The sequence below is a fragment of the Accipiter gentilis genome, chromosome 24 (assembly GCF_929443795.1).
Source record: "Accipiter gentilis chromosome 24, bAccGen1.1, whole genome shotgun sequence".
Classification (NCBI taxonomy): Eukaryota; Metazoa; Chordata; class Aves; order Accipitriformes; family Accipitridae; genus Astur; species Astur gentilis.
This window is the reverse complement of record NC_064903.1, coordinates 16,147,342-16,166,372: the sequence shown is the minus strand read 5'-3', so window position 1 is coordinate 16,166,372 and position 19,031 is coordinate 16,147,342. Positions and strand designations below refer to the sequence as shown.

Here is a 19,031-nt window from a genome sequence, read left to right as displayed (position 1 = left end):
CCAGACCCTGAATCTTGATTTGCGTTAAGGGTGCAAGACTGGATGAGATGACTGGTGAGGACACAGTCCGACTGTTCAGTCGAAGAGTGCTTTTAGAACTCAGTTTATATTTAAAAAGGGAAATAAGTGAATTTATAGGGTCCCAAGACAAATGACCAGGGAGCTAGAATTCCTGTGTCCTGACACCCACCCAGAATCCTGCTTGACCCAGTGGAAAGCCCCTTCAGAAATCTGTCCTCAAAAACCCCCATGAGACACACATGGGAAGGGGAAAACTGTTCTAAAAAGGACCACCAGGCCCTGTAGCAAGGGGAGAAACCTTTCTTCTGAGGCAGAGAAAACAGGACCTCATCTGAACCCTTTCTCCAGACAGCTAGAAACCTGAAGGTCTCAGAAAAAGAAACAAGCTTGATGCTTTTTGAACCTATCTGGCTCCAGACACTGACCCTATTTAGCAAACAGTATGTTCAGTTAATTGCAGAACAGAGCACCTGTACCTATAATTGCAGAAATGTAAGATATCATGAAGTGCTCAACAGAGATGACAACAGGAGAATTTTGCTTCAAATAACATTTTTTTTGCCAAACCTCTACTCTTAATTTTATCTATTAACTGAAATTCACTCCTCAAATTGCAAATCTGTGATATCTGATGGGCTAATACAAGTTTTACACAGTGATAGCATCAAGAGTTTTTAAATTCACCAAGGCTTATCTAAGTCTCAGGTTGCTTGGTTTCTTCAGAGTCTGGAAAAGTTTTCCAAAACTCAGTTCCCTTCTGGTGTAAATATTGCTTGGCAGCATCAGAAAAGCTTTCCAAGGGGAAGTGAGACAGACTAGGGCTCCTGTCTCTTTGAACCCCTGCCAAGCATATCTTAAATTACAAATTTACAGACTAGTATGGTCCTGTTATTGATGAGAGTTTTAAAAGAATGTAATGTGTACAATGACACTGATCATCTGCTTAATTGCCACACAAATCAGATAATTGGATACAGAGGATTCAAATAAAAGCTGAGTATTTGACAATACAAAATCGAGAGGGGGAAAAACAGTTATGCAAAATTACTGTTTTCAGTGATTCCTGTGAAATAGCTGAAAATGAACCAGTGATTTAATTACTGTCTTAGAAAACAAGATTCTTGCTACAAATGAGAAGTCATGATAAAGGAAAATGTGAATCTTGTTATGTCTAAACAATCAACAACTATTGAAACAAAGATCAAGGAAGCTTGATACTTACATTGAAACATCAGTCTTCATAGTCAAAAAGTACAGAACATGATGTGATTTATTTGAGGGCAAAGTGTTGGCACTAGTAGGTAGGTAAAAACACTGGAAAATATGGCAAAACCAAATAACTCATAGGCTTCAAGCCCAAATGAATTACTTCTGTCGCTCAGTCTTGTGTCTTGTGTTTATTCTTTTAAAACTAGTCTCATTTAAGGAACTGACTTTCCAATTTCACATCATCACATTGGGATTTAAGGATGTTTAGTTAACAGCAATGTGGAGAGTTTAAAAACGTTTTGCAGCCCAGCTGCTACAGTTCTTACTCTGCAGGAAAGCACTTTTTGGATGTGTCACCTGAGTATTTCAGATTTAGATTAAAGGCCTCCTCCCTGCTTTGAACTTTGCAGACTTCAGGGATTGCCAGCGCCAGTCTTAACCATGGTTTAAGTAAAAAAATTTGAACTTAGAACCCAAGTAAGCTACCTGCACTCTGGAGGAAGCTAAAATTGATACAACACAGCAGGGAGTAATAAGATTAAAACCGTTGCTGACTGCGTTTAACTTCAGTGACTTCTTGTTTTGGAGAGGTATCTAGGCTTAAAACTATAAGGCAGCTGCATGGCTGCATGCCAGAAGGAAGTTCACAGCAAAGCTGTTTGCACAGCATCAGCCTATTTTTAGTGTACGGTTAGGGAGTGAGTTTCTTCCTCCCCCTGCCCCAAGCCTCTGTAATGCCCTCCACCGGCAGGCAGCAGCTTGATGGGAGTCTCTGCACAGGAATATGGAATTTTTTTTGACCGTGTGAAATAGGATACTGCACACGTGCCAAGCAACCTGCACATCTATTCAGGGAAGAAAAAGCAAGGCAGCACCAGCCCTGGTTACTCTCTTCTCAGCTGGAATGTTGTTTTAGGAAAAATAAAAGCAGAGAACTCAGTTTCAACAAAGCAAGAGACCATCTCTGGCAAAAATCCAGATAAAGGTTTAAGATTCCTGCCACAATAATTACATCCGTGTTAAGAGATCAGTCACTCCAAACTCGGTATCATCCCAGTGCATGTATGCATGCAATAAGAAGCATCACGGAGTTGTGTGCACTAACTCCACACGTATGTTTGTATAACGTACTGCTGTCACTTTGCTTACGCTTACACAATGGAAATGTACATTCAAGGTGTGGGACACATTCACTCAAAAGGTTGGAGTACTCAAGTACTCCCAAAAATGTGAAATGGAAGAATGAAGAGTGCCTTACACTGGGTGGTGTCGGAAAGTTTGTACTAACTATGCAGACATGGGCCACTCCACAAGAGCATGCCAGTCTCCCCACAGATGTTATTACCACAAGTGCTATTTTAAAAGAAAAGATGAAAAAGGAAACACATGGCTGTGAGCCTCGAGATCAAGCTCAGGAGCTCTGCCAGTGCAGCATTTTGGTCCAGAACAGTAGTTCTCCGACTCCCTTGCAGAAGGCCTTAGTGTGAAAATGTGAGAGGGCAGCATAAGAAATACAAGCTGGGAGGCGCTTAAGGCACAGTTAGCCTTATCCCCAGCACCTCCAACCCACATCTGCACCAGTCCCATAAGATGCCCACTAACTTTTCTGTTAAAATCTCAAATTTCAGAGATTCCACAACCTGGCCAGGAAAGGTATTCCAGAGCTTAACTCTTCCTGCTGTCAATGCCAACTGCCCATTCTGATGTCTAAGCTAAATGCTTGTCTCCTGCTGCAATGTAATCTGTTTTTCTTGTCCTACCTGCAGCAGTGAGGGAAAGCATTTATTTCCTCCTTTGCAGCTACCTCTTCAATTTGAAAACATGTCTCTCCCATCACCTTGAAACAAGCCCAGTCTTACATCCTGCCATCCCTCTCATTGCTTTTCTCTGGTTATCTCCAGCTGCTCCACATTTTCATGAAGTGCAGTGCCTACAGCTGGATACCATCTTCCAAGAAAGGCTTTCTACTACCACATGAGGAAGGAGGACCACGTCATGTATCTTACAGACTACATTCCTGTTCATACATTCCACAACTTTTTTTTTTTTTTTTTCCAGGAACAGGATGCCCTTGAATCATGTTCAGCTGGTGACTGGCTGTAACCCCAAGAGAACTCTTCTGTGCAAGTGCTACCCCAGCAGCCTATCCTGTCCCATCCTGTATTTGTTCAGCTGATTGTTGCTTCTCCTGAAGCGTACAAATACGCATTAGTCAAATAAATTTCTGGATTTACTGAATCATATTCTAACTCTTCTGAATTTATCAAGTTCATTTTGAATTGTCGTTGTTTTCTAGTCGGTCAGTAGTTAGCTCAAGTCTGGTGCTCCCTACAATTTAATCAGCATATGCCATCTAAATTGTTAATGAAAATACCAAATAACATCAAATCAGAGAAGAACTGTAGAGAATCCCACTCAATACATCCTTGCAGTCTGACTGTGAATGATTGATAATTACTCTGAGTAGGGTTTTCTAAACAGGTTTTTATAACCTTACTTTTAAGTTGGTGTCAGACCACATTCCCCTACTTTTCTTACAGAAAGTCATTAGAATCACTTAAAGTAAAACTGTGCTCACTGCCTCTCCTCTGTTCAAGAAGCTTGTTACCTTGGTGTAGAAGGAGCAACATTAGTTTGACACAATTTGATCTTTCTTTCTTTTAGAAGCTTGCCGAGTTTCCCTCTTCCATTTATTTTCCAGTTTAAACTATTAACCCTGAGTTCTGAACAGATGCGTGGAAGCAGAGAGACAAGCTGAGCCTTCAGAGTTCACAGCATTCCCCTTTGTCTCTAGTGCTTGAAAATAATTTACCATATGGGGTATCTGATCTAGGCACGAGGATAACTACTGTTGTTGTGCTTGCACTGCAATCTCTTACATATGGCAGAATTAGAGCTTGTCTAAGCGAGGATGAGAGCCCTTGAAGTATTCGCTACTCTGCCCTAACGTCACACAACACAAGGACAATGAAAGCCTTTTGCTCCTGTGTCTATCGGTCCTTCCTCCATTGTTGCAAGATTGCAGTGACCAGCTATTCCAATGAGAAGTCATATCTATGAAAGAGATGGCTTCTCAGCTATATCCTGCACTTCCTTCAAAGATCTCAGCTGACTGAATTAAAAAACAAAAAGCATACAGCAAATAAAGTAAACATGCATCCAATAATTATTTCCAGGGCATCAAAAGCCATGTGGTGAAACTACTCCCAACATCAACTTCGATAATAAAAGTCTTAAATTAACCTCTTCAGGAAACCTTTGCAAAGATGGATGTGGAATGAAAGTATCAATAATTACACTTCATCAGCAAGACCTGATCATTTGGCAACTTCTATTTGAAGATGATGCATGACAATTTTTTCCTGACACATAAGTCTGTGCTAACTGGGGATATGATTTTTCTCAGGTCACAGTAAATACCTACTACACTCATTAAATCAAATCCTTGTTTAAGGTGATGACATATGAGCATGTAGTCATTTTTAGAAAATGAAATTTTCATCAATAAGCCAATAGTACCCTTCCTTCTATGGAGTTTTCCCATCACATTTCTTGATACTTTAAAAACACTGAAAGGTATTGCTGTCTCACTCTCGGCAATTATGTATTTGGCCAAATCCAACATTATTCCAAGTGATCTTTTGTTTTGTGACTCTCTTACACTACATTTATATGGTTCTAAAGTGCATCCTTGATGTAGCTGCTCTTCTGCAGTGTAACTATATTACACTCTGCATTCCCTTGGTATCTTAGTCTAAATTAATTTGCTCTCAAAAGAAAATAAAAAAGAAAAAGTTCTTGAAAGGTGAGAATGGGAACCTTCAGTAAGTCAGTCACTTCACATTATTAACTAGTGGTAAATGCAAAGCAGCTTACCCATTGCACAAAGTTAAGAAGAATACACAAATATGCAGAGTTACCACTGAGTAAATGGCATCCTGTAAGTATGCATTCTCACTTCTCTCCTGGTATAATTTTCATGGGCCTGTAACTTCAACAGGAAATACTGCATTTATGCATTAAAACAACAGTTTTAGAAGTTATGCTTTCAGAAAAAGGACAGATATGCAAATATGAAATTCATAACTCATTTATTGAATATATATATGCAAGGATACCAATAAAAAGAAACTAATACTGCAAACTACAACTTTGGAAGTAAAGCCAATATAACAGGAACAAAATATACATAACATTGTAGATAGGAATGCATTTACCCTCTTTCATACATTCCTTGTCTTTACACCTAATGTAAATGTATGCTAGAGCAAAAGCTGCAAATGTTAGCCTAACCTGAGTGCTTTTTGACAAGCAACAGTTCTCCAGGATTCTTTAAGGGTTGAGATGTCACTGCTGACTAATGAATGAGCATACATATGCATATACAGAAACTGCTTCAACAAGTATATAAATCAAGAGCTGTGTTCTGTTTTTTAACCTCCACCACTAATACAGTGGAATCTGTTTCTGGTGACATGGAAGAAGAGTTACTATTTGCTATAATGTACCTTCAGTTCCCTTAAGATTAATTTCATCTAATGAGGATTAATTTTCTTGTCAATCTGATTCAGCGTGTTAATATTTTTGGAATGCACTGATTATCACCTGCCAGGTAAGTCTGATATTTCAAACAGATTATCACCTCTTCATCTTTCACCCTGGTTTAGCATGAAGTTATTTTTCCATATAGGCAGCAGTAAGAAGCAAGCTCTCTTCCTTTGTATTACATTTTAGGGCCAGATTTGGTATAATCATACCATTCTAGATCAGCACAGCTCTTTGTACCTAAAGATCAGACGTTGTGGAGTGTAGGTGTAACTCCTACTAGAGCCTTATCACAGAACCTCCTATGGATCAACACCTGCTGAATAAGTAGATCTTTTGATCACATAATCTATTTCATCCTAGCTAGCTGCACTGATGCTGATATTGAACCGGCCTTTCACCCTTCCTTGAAATGGAGTGATAGCACAGCTTACTGCTATAGTGTTTGATCACGCCTTGAGACTCTGGCATTACACCAGCTGTGTCCTCAAGTTATTTGAACAATATCCTTCTGATGCCTGTCCTTCCTTGGTACAGTCCTTTCTTGGTATAGCACAATCGCAGATCTGTTAATATAGAGATACAGTGAGTTGGGGAGATCTGTTAATATAGAGATACAGTGAGTTGGGGAGAAACCTCCCTTTCTCAGAGGGTTCCAGGCGTCTTAAACAGCACACACTACTCTTGTGAGCAAAAGGAATGCCCAAAGGCCAAAAAAAAAAAAAAATTAAAAAAATTAAATAAAGTGAAACCAGTTTCATAAGACAAGTTTTGTTAAATTCATGAGTTCTCTGATTGTGAGATGAAAGCAGAAGGTGCCTATTAAAAAAAAAATCTCAGTAACAAATAGACTGCATTAATTTAACTAGCTAATTTAAACATACCTATTTCACCTATAGAGCACTTTCATTACTTCTAACATTTCTGGGAAGGCAGTAGATGCTCCAGAATAATCTTCAATATATGCTTGCAAAGATTACATTACTTTACCAAAAAAAAGAAAAAAAAAATTCAGACTGTCTGAAATTCCAAGCTAAAATACACATAAAAAGACAGTAATGGCAGTATTTTGTCTTTAAAAAAATGATGTAAATGTTGTATACTATCATACATTGTCATGCTTTTTAAAACTACAATTAAGGACGTAAGAGATGTACAGTAAATACACTGCTGAGGTACATTTCTTCTAAATATTAACACCACGACAGAATTACTCCCCAGCAGGTGATGCTACTTGGGAACATATAAATACAATTTTTACATTGTAAGGCACTTTTACCCAGCATACATGAGTTGAAGTCAGTCATGACAAATTTGAGGCTCATAAGAAAAGATTTTTGCTTTTGACTTTGTTTCCATGAATTCTGAATTAATGACAGTTTAGTCAGGCCATCTCAGCACAAAGAGGTAACAGGTAAACCAGCCACTTACTTTTCTGCTACCCAAAGGTAAAGTGCTGTTCCGGTTCTTCGAGGCATGGAATGGGGTAATTTATTTCATAACAGATGAATTACTGGACTGAATATTGTACTAAGGAACTGACACACTATGAATTAGAGCTCAGTCTCAAATACAATCAGTATGCTGGCAGATCTACCCCATGCAACCTTAGTTAAAATACAGTAGCTGCAAAGTGCCTTTTTTCCATGGGAGGGCCATGTCTGAGGCACAAATCTAGAAGTAATTTAAACATTGAAGGATGTTATTTTGCATTCTAAAACTGTTCTGAGTGGCTGAAAAATGTTCAAATTCTAGGAGAAACAAAACACCTTGATAGACAATTTCAATAATCGATCTGTCATTGCAATTCAAGTCACGCTTTTAATTTTGAAAGTTACAAATACAAAATAAAAATGATCAATGGCATCATGTTTAGAGCAGTAACTGAATATTTTCTGTACAGAGCAATATTTCTTTCCAAAATGGCATTATTCTCCAGGAAAGCAAACAGAATTGATTGAATTCTAACAGGGAAAATGTTAGAAACTCCAATATACAGTAATTGAGTCCCTCAAGACATTAAGGGAATGCATAAGAAGACAAATGACACACGTTAAATCTTTTAAAAATACAAGTAAAAAATGCTACAGAAACTCATGTTACAAATGAACTGTTTTTGCAATACCAATCACAGAAGAACTGTAGCAGTTTATAGTCAAATCAGTGTATTTTGCTTGTTTCCTTCCTTCAAATCCAGAAGTTTTGTTGGGAGTTCAGAGTGAAACAAGTCAAAACCCTAAACAAACAATAAGGTGATGGATAGCAACAGACAAACATGTGGACTAGATTCAGCTTTTTGGTTTTATTTAAGTAAGTCTGAGAATGTGCTTTAACAGACCAACTGAAGAAGCTAGTAGCCATTAGAAATGACAAGGTGTTTAGAAAGCAGTCAGAGGACTGATCTGTTAGGTTTGGTATAGCCTAGATCTGATTATTCCCTAAAGGAACATCAAACTCTAGCAAGTAGAATTCCATGACGTGATTGTTGACTTGACAGAAAAAGAAAAAATAATCACTAAAACAATAAGGATGATAAGCAAAGTTTCTCATATAGTGGTCATAAGATTAAAAAATAAATACCAATCTAGCAAAAAAGGTTGTTTCCTCATTCTTCTTACAGAATATGGGACCTTTATGCATATTCTGGACAAAACATGAAGTGTTCCACACAACACAGAACACTTGAGGTATGGACGTCAGATATGGTGGCTAAATTCCATAGTGAGTTAAGAGTTGTAACTCTCTGAAGTAAAAGAGATTGGGCTGCAGAGGCCAAACGTTTGCATGGTAAGGTTTTAATCACATTTAGTGAAGCATTCTTTGTAAATCAGGGACACAGAAAGAGGTGGGTTGTTGGGGAAAGAATGAACTACAGCCCTTTGGCATGAGTTCTAAAGCTCACAGCTCAGAACCAACAGCTGCTCAAGTAAATCTCCCGCAAACAATGCTGGGCGGAATGAGCAATCACAACAGGAACAACCTGAAATGTTCAAGCGTGCTTCGGTGTACACTGAGTCCTTTTCTACTGCGTGCTTTGCAAGCAAAAACAGAGCGCGGCTTTCCCATGTATAGCCTCCGTAACTTGTGTATGAAGAAAATGCAAAATTCACAAAGTACCAGCTTGTTGCCACCACGAACTTGTCCATGTTGTTAATTAAACTAGCTAAGACCTTCCCTCATTGCATGAATCCACTAAACAACTTACACATTCCAAATCTTAAGGTTTTTATTCAGTCCAGAAATATAGATCTTACTTCATTTCAATGTCTGCCTTAACTTTTGACACTGTACATATTACATATCATTTATATAGTGTTTCATTTTTTCCAGACACTGCAGACTACAAACTACATAATATTGACATGTAAAACTCTGCCACTTACTGAAGGCTCACACACATGAACGTTTCAGGCAGTTCAATGAAATTTCTAACAGAGTTGGGTAGTAAAAAGTTACTAACCCTTTTCTGATTTTAGAAAACAATTTAAAAGAATTAGTAGTTATGATGTCTTAGCCATTCCCAGTTCTATAACTCTGTCCCTTGAACCTGTTTAAAAAATGATGAAAACAATAGTAAATTTAAAATCATACAGAAAGGCATTTAGCAGCTCTGACATTACATCTATATTTAGCGATAGAAATGAGGGCCTCCCTTCTTATACTAAGTCAGCTGGATTTAAAAAACGACAAATCCTCCCCATTTTTCTACAGTATGCCAATAGAAAGAACTCATCTGCATACACTAGATTTAAATACTTCACTGCAATGAACTACATTAAATGTATATTGCGTTTCAGTCTCGGTAACAGATCTGTCAGGAGTAACTTCCATACCTAGTTTCCATTGAGCTGCTGCTGAGGAATGTCATTATGGTCAGTGCCTGATTTGCCACGGCTTTTGCTTTCTCTTTCTTCATCCTCTTCATCTCTTTCATCATTTCCACTATGGTTTTTACAATAGAGTCTAGCACAATAAAAGAAACAGTGAAGACTTTTACTGAAAATATCTATCAAAACCAGACTTTCCCCTCAATTTGTTTTGAGATGTGCTACAAGTCAATTGCTAACTCTTTTAACTCATTCATGGTTTTCAGTCAAGCATCAGTTAAAATGAGAAACAAGGTCGAAGACTAGCCAACTAAACTTTGATCAATTCAAGTTTTCAAGAACTGCTACTACACTGCTCAGAGAATGCCCTCTTGTGGGCACAACCACACTGGCAACTCAACTGAAGCCAAGTCACTAACACCAGCAGTATGGAAACTTAAGGGCTCCAAAAAACCAAAAATAAGCTACAAAACATATCAATGTGGAAGAATCATGACATAGATTATCCAGGGTTTCCTCAAGATAAATAACAGATTAATCGAGGAAGAAAATACAAGTCGTCAATTAATCTTCTCATTTCTCATATTACAAGACTACTACAGAAATTTTAAGTTAGCAGAGTAACTGAAATATTTTGCAAAGTCGACAATTACTTAAAAATACCATTTTAGATGAAATAATATTCTCTTTTTTAATAACATACTTGACTAGCCAAGTTAGGCTGAAAAAGTTCCATGAAATATCTTCACTTTCATTATAGATTCAAGAATTACATAGGTCCTTACTTATAAATTCCTCGTGACATATTCTCAATGTATTTAGCTTTGTCTTCTACTCCACAGTGGTAATGGTATGTTTTTATGCAGGCTTTAATTTCACACCCAATAGTAGCACCAGGCTGGCTGCAAAGTGTGCATTTCTGTGCAGGGGAAAAAAGAGAATGGCACTGTTCAGCCTTTCAATCTCTTGCCTCTTAGTATTCAGTTTAGTGTTGCTCATATTTATGGCTACCATTTTGGAACAGAGTAATTTCTCTGGCAGATCATCCTTCCAATGAGAAGTTAATCAAAGATATTGTAAAACAGAAACTACATAATACTAACCTATTAAAATATGATCACTAGGATTTACCTGTCCGTTGCATTGAAAATTGCTACACGATTGCACATATTATTGCATTTCCAAGATCATTTTATTGCCACTGAAGTTAGTATGCTAATACAGGAAATCTTAATTTTTTTTTTTCCAAGAAACAATATTGTTAGGAGTTGTTTTAGGAGTTGTTTTCTTTTCCTCCCCATAAATTTCTTAGCACTTTAAAAATATCCTGAATTTTAATAAAATACAATGTGACATTTTACCAACATCCCCATCTCTGAGGCCTTAATACGTTTTCATAGTAAAACATCAAAACAGTGGGAAACATGTCACTGCAAGAACATATTCTCTATGTTTATTTGTAGTTTTACACAGTGTGCTTTTAGTAACCCAGGATCTAAAGCTGTTACTCTCTTATAGTTACAGGAAGGCTAATAATAATTTACTATGTACGTTGTCACAAAGAAACCTAAATACCACGTTCCCAAACACCAGTAATTTTTAAGGTGATTCCTGTCTGGCTACCTGTCCCAAAAGTAACAATACATTTAAATTTTGTGTTTAGAAACAGATTGAAAAGATTGTTTCATGAAAGGAAGGAGGCAGAGCTATATACACCTTAGTAGAATCAGTAACACATTCATCACATTCTGCAGATACATACCATTCTTTTTCCTCTCTTGATTTCTTGAAGTACAGTTTTGATATCAAAATCACCAAACTCTGCCCTTGAAGTTGTTGTTAGCTGGACAGTGCCAGAAGAGAACAACTGTAAAACAGGCAAGTCGAAATAATTTCAGGTCACCAACATGATTAGAAATTTTTTAATGTGCAGGCATAACCTAATATTGAACATCCCCTTCTGTGTTCTCAGACAGCATGTGCTTTACCAACAAACTAGCAAAAAAACCCATGCTAACTGAGTAATTAGTATGATGAGTATTCTTTCTGATACCCACCTGACTGCTTTAATTACATTTGTTGCCTTGGAGGTATGTATTTTAAAAGACAAAGGAGTAGACAAGAAAAAATGACATGATGAAAACACAAAGTAATAAATGGGCAATATTATCAATTACACCACTGAACTTTTTAGGAATACTCCCATTTCCTTCCCCATGACATATATGTAATTCAGCTTCACAGCACAGCTGATGTCGATGTACCTGAAAAGGCCTGAGGGATGACAATAGAGCACATAAGTATGATCCCTATCATCATCATCCTGGTATATTCAGTTTAAACTGTCTTCAAACCAAAGCTCAGGTACACAAAGTAGTGAAGAGCAGTCTAAGACTCAAGGCCGCTGGCACACACCAGCTCTCTGTTTAGTGAGGCTAGGTATAGGAAGACAATTAATACTCCACAGATTGCCTGGACTATTTATTCATTTTAAGGTACAACAGGAACCACTGAGGTTTGTTACTCAAAGTCCCACCTCGTTCATAGAATGAGTTATATGAAAGTGCTATCTGCTCATGTTCATTGAAATGAGCAGATTCTTTTCAGGCTGACAGTTCTATAAATGTGATCATCTAAAGGCAAGGGTTTTCTAGAACTTCCATGTCCCACTCTACTTGTGTCACAGAGCCTGAATCCCCTGGTCAGAAAATTAATGAAGTTCATGGATTCTTCCCAGATTTTGTCTGAATGCCTGTGGAGTAAAGGTATTTTATTTTTGGAGTGGATTCTTTTAGTTAAAACTGTTTTCTGTTTTCTTTTTAAATATCATGTATGCATTTAGATGCTAAGGGAGCATTTTTAATAAGTTAAAGAGTCTCCCTGAGCTAATTCCAACTCTTAGCACGTAGCCAACTTTTATCCATATTGTCTGCAGTGAAAATAAATTAATTGCTCACTTGGCAATTCTGCAGCGCTTAAAGAGATCACTAGCACACAGACAATACTCGTGCATAATTACATGTGAGGGTACTGTATTCAAATCTAAAATAGCAATTCAGACAAAATTCACATAATAGACTGGTTAACAGAAATACTGTTACTCACCATGCACTTATAGTGTGCTGCAGCCTTTTTGGCATTAAATATATGAAGCTTTCCTCTAGCTTCATTTTCTTCTTCACCTGCATGACAGAATCCACATTTAGGTTTTGTATCACTGGGGCTGCTTCTGTGGGGAGACCTGTCTCTCTGAAAGAAAAACATTTTACTAAAATATACTGCTGGGTTACAAGTAAGGTTGTAATTTTAAAAGCCTATGGCCACCAGCTGGAGGCGCAGACAAATACAAGTTTTATTAAAAGTTAAATTTGCAGAGAAGAAATATGCAATTCTGTCTTCTAAGAAGTTTAGCATATTTACTGCTTACATAGGAACTGCTTTCTATTTCATCTGTGCCATGTGAAGACGTAGATCTAGTGTCTTCTGATTGCCCTTTTAAATTTGTTTTTCTTGGCTTTCCCTTACGACCCCTCCTTTTTCCTTTGGGAGGTGAAGGCTCCAACTCATGTTCATTGATACTTTCTTCTAAATCTGCTTTAGAAGTTAGAAAACATCATCAAATAAGATTCTTAAAAATTTTACGCAAAACAAAACAAACAACAACAAACACAGACAAGAAAAAACATAACCTGTATTTTGGTCAGAAATAAAAATAGCAACTTTTTCCCATTTATTACAAACATGCAACTGCAGATCCTGAAAACATTATTTACTTCTTTATACGTATCACACACCTTTGCATCTTTATAACATATGAAGAAGGTTTAGCATTTCTTACAACTTCTACTTTTAGACCCAGAACGTGTCCTCAGATACATATATCCACCTCCACTGAAAATCAGAGTCATTTAAACTACACTGAAACCAGAAGTGTTTTCAACCATGAAATAAGCTTTTATTTAATTTTTTTTTTAAGATGCCTAACTCCAATGTAAATTGCCCTTGATATTATGCCAGTGTATCCAAATAACACCTCTCTCCTTGCTTTATTAATTGATGCCTTTTGACTTAAGAAGAAGATTCACCCATTTTGGCTATGACATTAGCATCAAGTTTTAAAACTGAAATGTATTTTGCCTCCATGAAACAAATCTAAGATTTCATTTTAGTTACAGTATATTTTTACATCTACAGCTAAAAGCAGCTGCCAGTTTACAGAAAATCATCCACACTGACAATATCCCAGATAAAGTATTTATAGGCTATTAACAATATAAGAAAGTATATTTTTAATACAGACATACCAAAGAGGTCTGACAAGTTCCTTTGAAAACGTCAGCTCAACTGCTCAATGCTAGATAGAACTGTAGTCCAGTATGCTAGCAGACTGTCCTTTTGATTACTCAAAGCTCTACAGTTAATACAGATCAATTCTGCAAACTTAAGATTGCCCAATATGATCTAGTTAAGCTATATCTTATACTGAATAACCAGCTCTATTCAGTCACTAACAACCTCCCTGATCATCAGCTGCTCACAGAAGCATCTTTCTTTTTTAATATGTAACACCCACCCCTGCTCAAACTGCAAAGATATTTCAGCAGACTCGTTTAAAGAAACATGCACACACACTGCTAAAGAACTGGCTTCTCAAAATCCAAACCACAAACTTCAGTATGAACCCCCAAAGGGAAGGAAATCCTAATCAGAAGATTTGGAGCATCTACTTTATACAATTAGCTAACTGTTGTGGTATTATTATTGAAGTATTGCCATAGCACTTATCGCCGTTCTATCGTGGTCTCAGTATCCAGACAGGACATCTTTTTTTGAGACTAAATGCTGCTTCGCCAGAACTCATCTTTCTTATCTATTATCACATAAAAATCAAATCACATTTCTATCTCATGATTAACAGCAACTCGACTGCACAAAAGTTTGAAGTCAAAGACTTGAACATATTCCACAGCCATCAACTTGGAGAAGATAACTGAACTACTGGCCTGAGGCCTTGCAAGCAAGTGTATCCTATTAAGCTTAGTCTATCATATCTCTCACTAATCCCTGAGAAAGCTACAGCTTCTTGCACATTTATTAATGAAGGAGAGAAAACTAATCCAAAGGCACCACAACAGGTTACACTGAAGCATAATTCCCCCAAAGCTTTACTCTGTTGTAGGGTTAGAAAGAGGCAAAAAATTGAGAATAAATTAATATAAATCTGCAAATTACTTTGGCTTAAATTGACAGATTATTCAGCTATACACAGATATTCCCAAGTTGCTACTAAAATACATCAGTCTACCACAACGTTCCTATGCTTTAATATATATACACTATGCTTTTCTAATTAGATGACAAAAACACCATTTATTTTACTCTGAAAAAATAAAGTATATGACATGGATTATCTAATGAAACAATACATTTTCCATTTTCTTCTCAGAATTTATGATCTAACATTATTTTTCATTTATCATTACGTGCTAAATTCCCCAAGCAAGATTATGCAATTTAGGTATCGTACCTCTCAGACTGCATACAGCAAATTTTATTACAACCTGAAAATGTCTTTCAAAGAAGAATTCTTTTTTATCTTGTCCCTCATCATATGTCCCTCTCCACCAACGTATGAAAATAAATTTGTGAATCTTTGTCTCTACTTTTACATTTACAGAAATCACAGATGGTTATTCTAGAAAAAAAAGTCTTAACAAAATGTGACTATTGAATTCGTGACCCTTTAAATAACATCAGTAAGAAGTTAAAAATAATCCTTCAAAGATCATTCCACAGTTTTTCCCTACTGTATTTGATGAAGCAAAATGTAGTCCATTCACCAACATTCCTTATTTTTTCCAAAGCTCCTTATCAATTCTGTCAACCATAATGCTTTCCACCTCTTAGTCCACCCTTATTTTCTAAATACCATTAAAGAATATTCTGAACTCTCTACAGTCACACTTTCAAAACTAGAAGTGAATCATAATCGCTAAAAACCAAGCACACGTTACGAAGACCAACTTTTTATAAGAAATGTCACAGACTCCTTACAGAATAAGTTCTTAAGTGCTATTTTTAGCCTACAATTATTAGAATATTTAAGATTTGAGAAGTAAAAATGCTACATTTTTAAAAGATTGTTTCAGTGTGAGATAAAAAAACATCAAGATCGCCCAGCTTTCCTCAAAGGAGAACCCCTTTTCTGTACTCAAAACTAGCACTTCCAAAAAAGTTCAGAGCTCATCAAAATCTAGATACTACATGACCCCTTCATTAAAATAAAATTCCTTGCAGATTTAGGTCTCCTACTACAAGTGACATGGACCTACAGATTAACACCACCGAGATGTGAGGATCTGCTCTACCACATCTATCTGCAAGACTGATACCTCAAAACATTAAATTTTCTCCCATTTTTAACAGCACTATGAAGTAGTGTAACAGTACAGGAAGAAAGAGATTGTAACCAGCTTTAAAATACACCTGCCTTGGATGGTCTTTACTGTTTAATACACAATTTGGTTTGTGCCCTATCCCTCCCCTCAAGCCCACTGCCAGCTTACCCTGTTTCCCTGGCATCTGATGGTTGGGTGTTTCCAACTTCTCATGTCAGCTTGAACTAAGGAAAACACAAAAAGTTGTTCAACTCCTCCCTGACCAGATGACGTTTTATCATGGATATCACCCATACTCTGAATCCCCTGAGATTCCCTAGATATTCTTCAGCTGCCCCCCAACCCATATCTCCCATTACTGCATTGATTTTTAAAATCATCACAATATTCTCAAGATAACTTTATCTAAAGTCTTCAAAGGAGGTATCTTATGAGCTTTCTTCAGAAGTCCCTAAATGCTATATCTGAAAAAACAAGCTTAATATGCAATACGGTCTGAGAAGGAGGGGTGGGGGTAGAAATCAAGAGGAAACATGCTACATTTTAAAAAGCACCTAAGAACATGATATTGTAAATTCAGATGAGCGAAAAGATGAGCAGCAACAAGCCCCAAATTTGCATTTTAGATATCCATAAGCAGTACAAAGTACCACAAAAAGAAGACTAGCAAAATGCTGTATTACATAAACTGTTAACAGGGAGACTCAGCTTCAGAGAGAAATCTAAAAATTCTCCTTTGATCATGACTAGAAGGAAAAAGGATCAAGATGTTTTGCTGTTTAAATAAGGCTTGGCAAAGAAGAGGTTGAGATATCACTGATCTATTCTGTATCACATCAGCTGGAAATATACATGGAATCACCCTTTTCCAAAAGCTAGGTTAAAGCAAAGGAATAAAAGAATTAAGTGATTTAAAGGTTGTGAAAGAACAAATAAAAAGAGGATGCGTACAATAAAGGCTACTACTGCTCTCTGTATCCACCTCCTACATTACCTTAAACAATAGATTAAGTGAGCCAGAAGCAAAGGGGGCTAAGTCTGTATGAGGAAGATAATAAACAGAACTGACTGGCAAAATATATTTGCAAGTAGGACTGTACATAAAAAGAAGCCAAAGTGTAGAATGTGGAAGTGGTTTAGACATGCTGTTAAGTAAATCTGAAACCACACATATGTATTTAAAGTTTCACAGTGCATTTGGGATAAAAGAGAAACTCTAAAAATTACAAAGAACAAAATCAACCTTACTAGATTTTTAGAAGATAAACAATATAACAGAGAAAGAAAAAAGTACTTTAGCATGTTAAAGTAAGATGTCCTTAAAATATGGCTGAAACCCAAAGAACCGTATGTGGCAACTTAATTATTTTAAATTGAAAAGAAATGTCAAAACTCCCCAAAAACCTTATTGTCCTAGTAGCTAATAATAAAAATGTGAATGCATCTATAAGCATTAATAAGAACCAGAGATTTGCATAAAAACACTTGCAAGTGAATATAGAATCCAGTAAACCGATCATGAAATAATAGCAGCTCTTATCAGCAAATGATGTGAAATTAATGATCAAAATGCTGCATATAATTTTTAGTTTCCTTTTTTTTTTTAATGGAGAAAGACTAACTTACATTAAATGTATCTAAACTGGAAAAAAGTAAGAGTGGAGAGGAAAAAAAATAAATTACCCCTTAGGTCCCATCATTAATGTTTTCCAAAAGTACCAGATACCTCAAGGAACTGCTGCCTCTTGTTCAAAGGCTATTTTTGACTGAATAGTACCTATGTTATGAAGTACGTGAGATTATTTCTTTAATTAAGTACATTTAACATAGAAAATGAATAAAATATTCATAACCATACAATCTAAACACTTTTTCAAGCAAGCAATTGTTGGCAAAGACTGAAGACAGACAATAGCTTATCTGCATAATCAGAAAGCTTATGACAACTGGTATGATAAACCTGTTAAGTACGAGTTAGCTGACCAAGTTTCTATTTGTATAATATCTTGCCTAAATAGGAAGGAGAATTATAATGTAAACACCATGGGACAGCTCCTCAGATACGACAAACCGTTCAACACATTACTTCTACGTTTTTTCCTTTTCCATTAGCTGTGCGTTTTTCCGTAAGAAAACACCATTGTGATGTTTCTGCAATGTACCTCATTAGTCTATAATGGACTGCATAGGAGATTGCTAACTTACTGCCTGGACCAACTGTTTTTGTCCTAAGACTACCTATATATTTGATGCCACATTCAGAGCAGCATTCTCTATAAGACGATGAGAAGGCTGAGTTAACAGAGCCTAGGAAGAATTTGTTACGATTCACCAGCAGAACTGAAATGACATTGAACTCCAATGTTAGGGAAACTTCTATACCTGACTGCATTAATGCAATGTTAGGCAAGCTTATGCTGTGAACAGTGTTACAGAAAATGGAACTATGAACAAACACTGATTAAAGAATCCAAAGATGAATCAGGATGTTACCTAACTATAATGCCAAAAAGTTTCAGATGTTTTTCCTGCTAGCCTCTGGCTTACACAGTGCTTGAAAAGGTACTCAGTTTGATACAGATTGCAGCATCTCTAAATAGGTCTCAGAGAAATATTATCCTGACTCAACTTACTGAGCAGTATGAGAAGCATAGATTTCATGTCTGATCTTTAGAATAACATGAAAAGGATGCTGAGACAGGGAATGCCCTTATTTCCATTGTGGAAACATAATTCCCTGAGGTTTGAGTACAGCTACAATAGGAATTATGGACACTTTATTTTCTGACCCCACAGTTCCCAAGCATCTGTTTTAAACATTAACAATAGATGGCTGTCTTCATTATTCTTTGTTTTACCACTATGTAACAGAAGAATGAAATTACATTCTTATCTTAGTTTATATTAAACTATTCCTGATCAGCTGAATTTGTTTTAAATTCAACACAGGGGCCAGCGCAGCCCCACCTGCAGGGAACTGAGAGAAACCAGATTTTAAACTTTCAACAATTATTTCCAGTACATTGGAATA

General features: G+C 36.6%; 1 protein-coding gene across 5 annotated transcripts in view; it reads right to left on the bottom strand.

Annotated features, from left to right (window-relative positions):
* Positions 1–1,123: 1,123 nt before the first annotated feature.
* Positions 1,124–19,031, bottom strand: part of PHF6 (PHD finger protein 6) — a 31,051-nt gene continuing 13,143 nt past the window's right edge. For 2 of the 5 annotated variants that reach the window (XM_049827194.1, XM_049827196.1), the window contains exons 6-11: positions 13,030–13,196; positions 12,708–12,851; positions 11,365–11,469; positions 10,388–10,521; positions 9,609–9,738; positions 1,124–9,322 (exon numbers count right to left, since the gene is read on the bottom strand). In XM_049827194.1, coding sequence (XP_049683151.1) covers positions 9,609–9,738; positions 10,388–10,521; positions 11,365–11,469; positions 12,708–12,851; positions 13,030–13,196 — 680 coding nt within the window. In that variant the 3' untranslated portion in view covers positions 1,124–9,322. The remainder of the gene's footprint in view (positions 9,323–9,608; positions 9,739–10,387; positions 10,522–11,364; positions 11,470–12,707; positions 12,852–13,029; positions 13,197–19,031) is intronic. The other 3 variants (XM_049827197.1, XM_049827199.1, XM_049827198.1) reach the window with 3 other exon arrangements.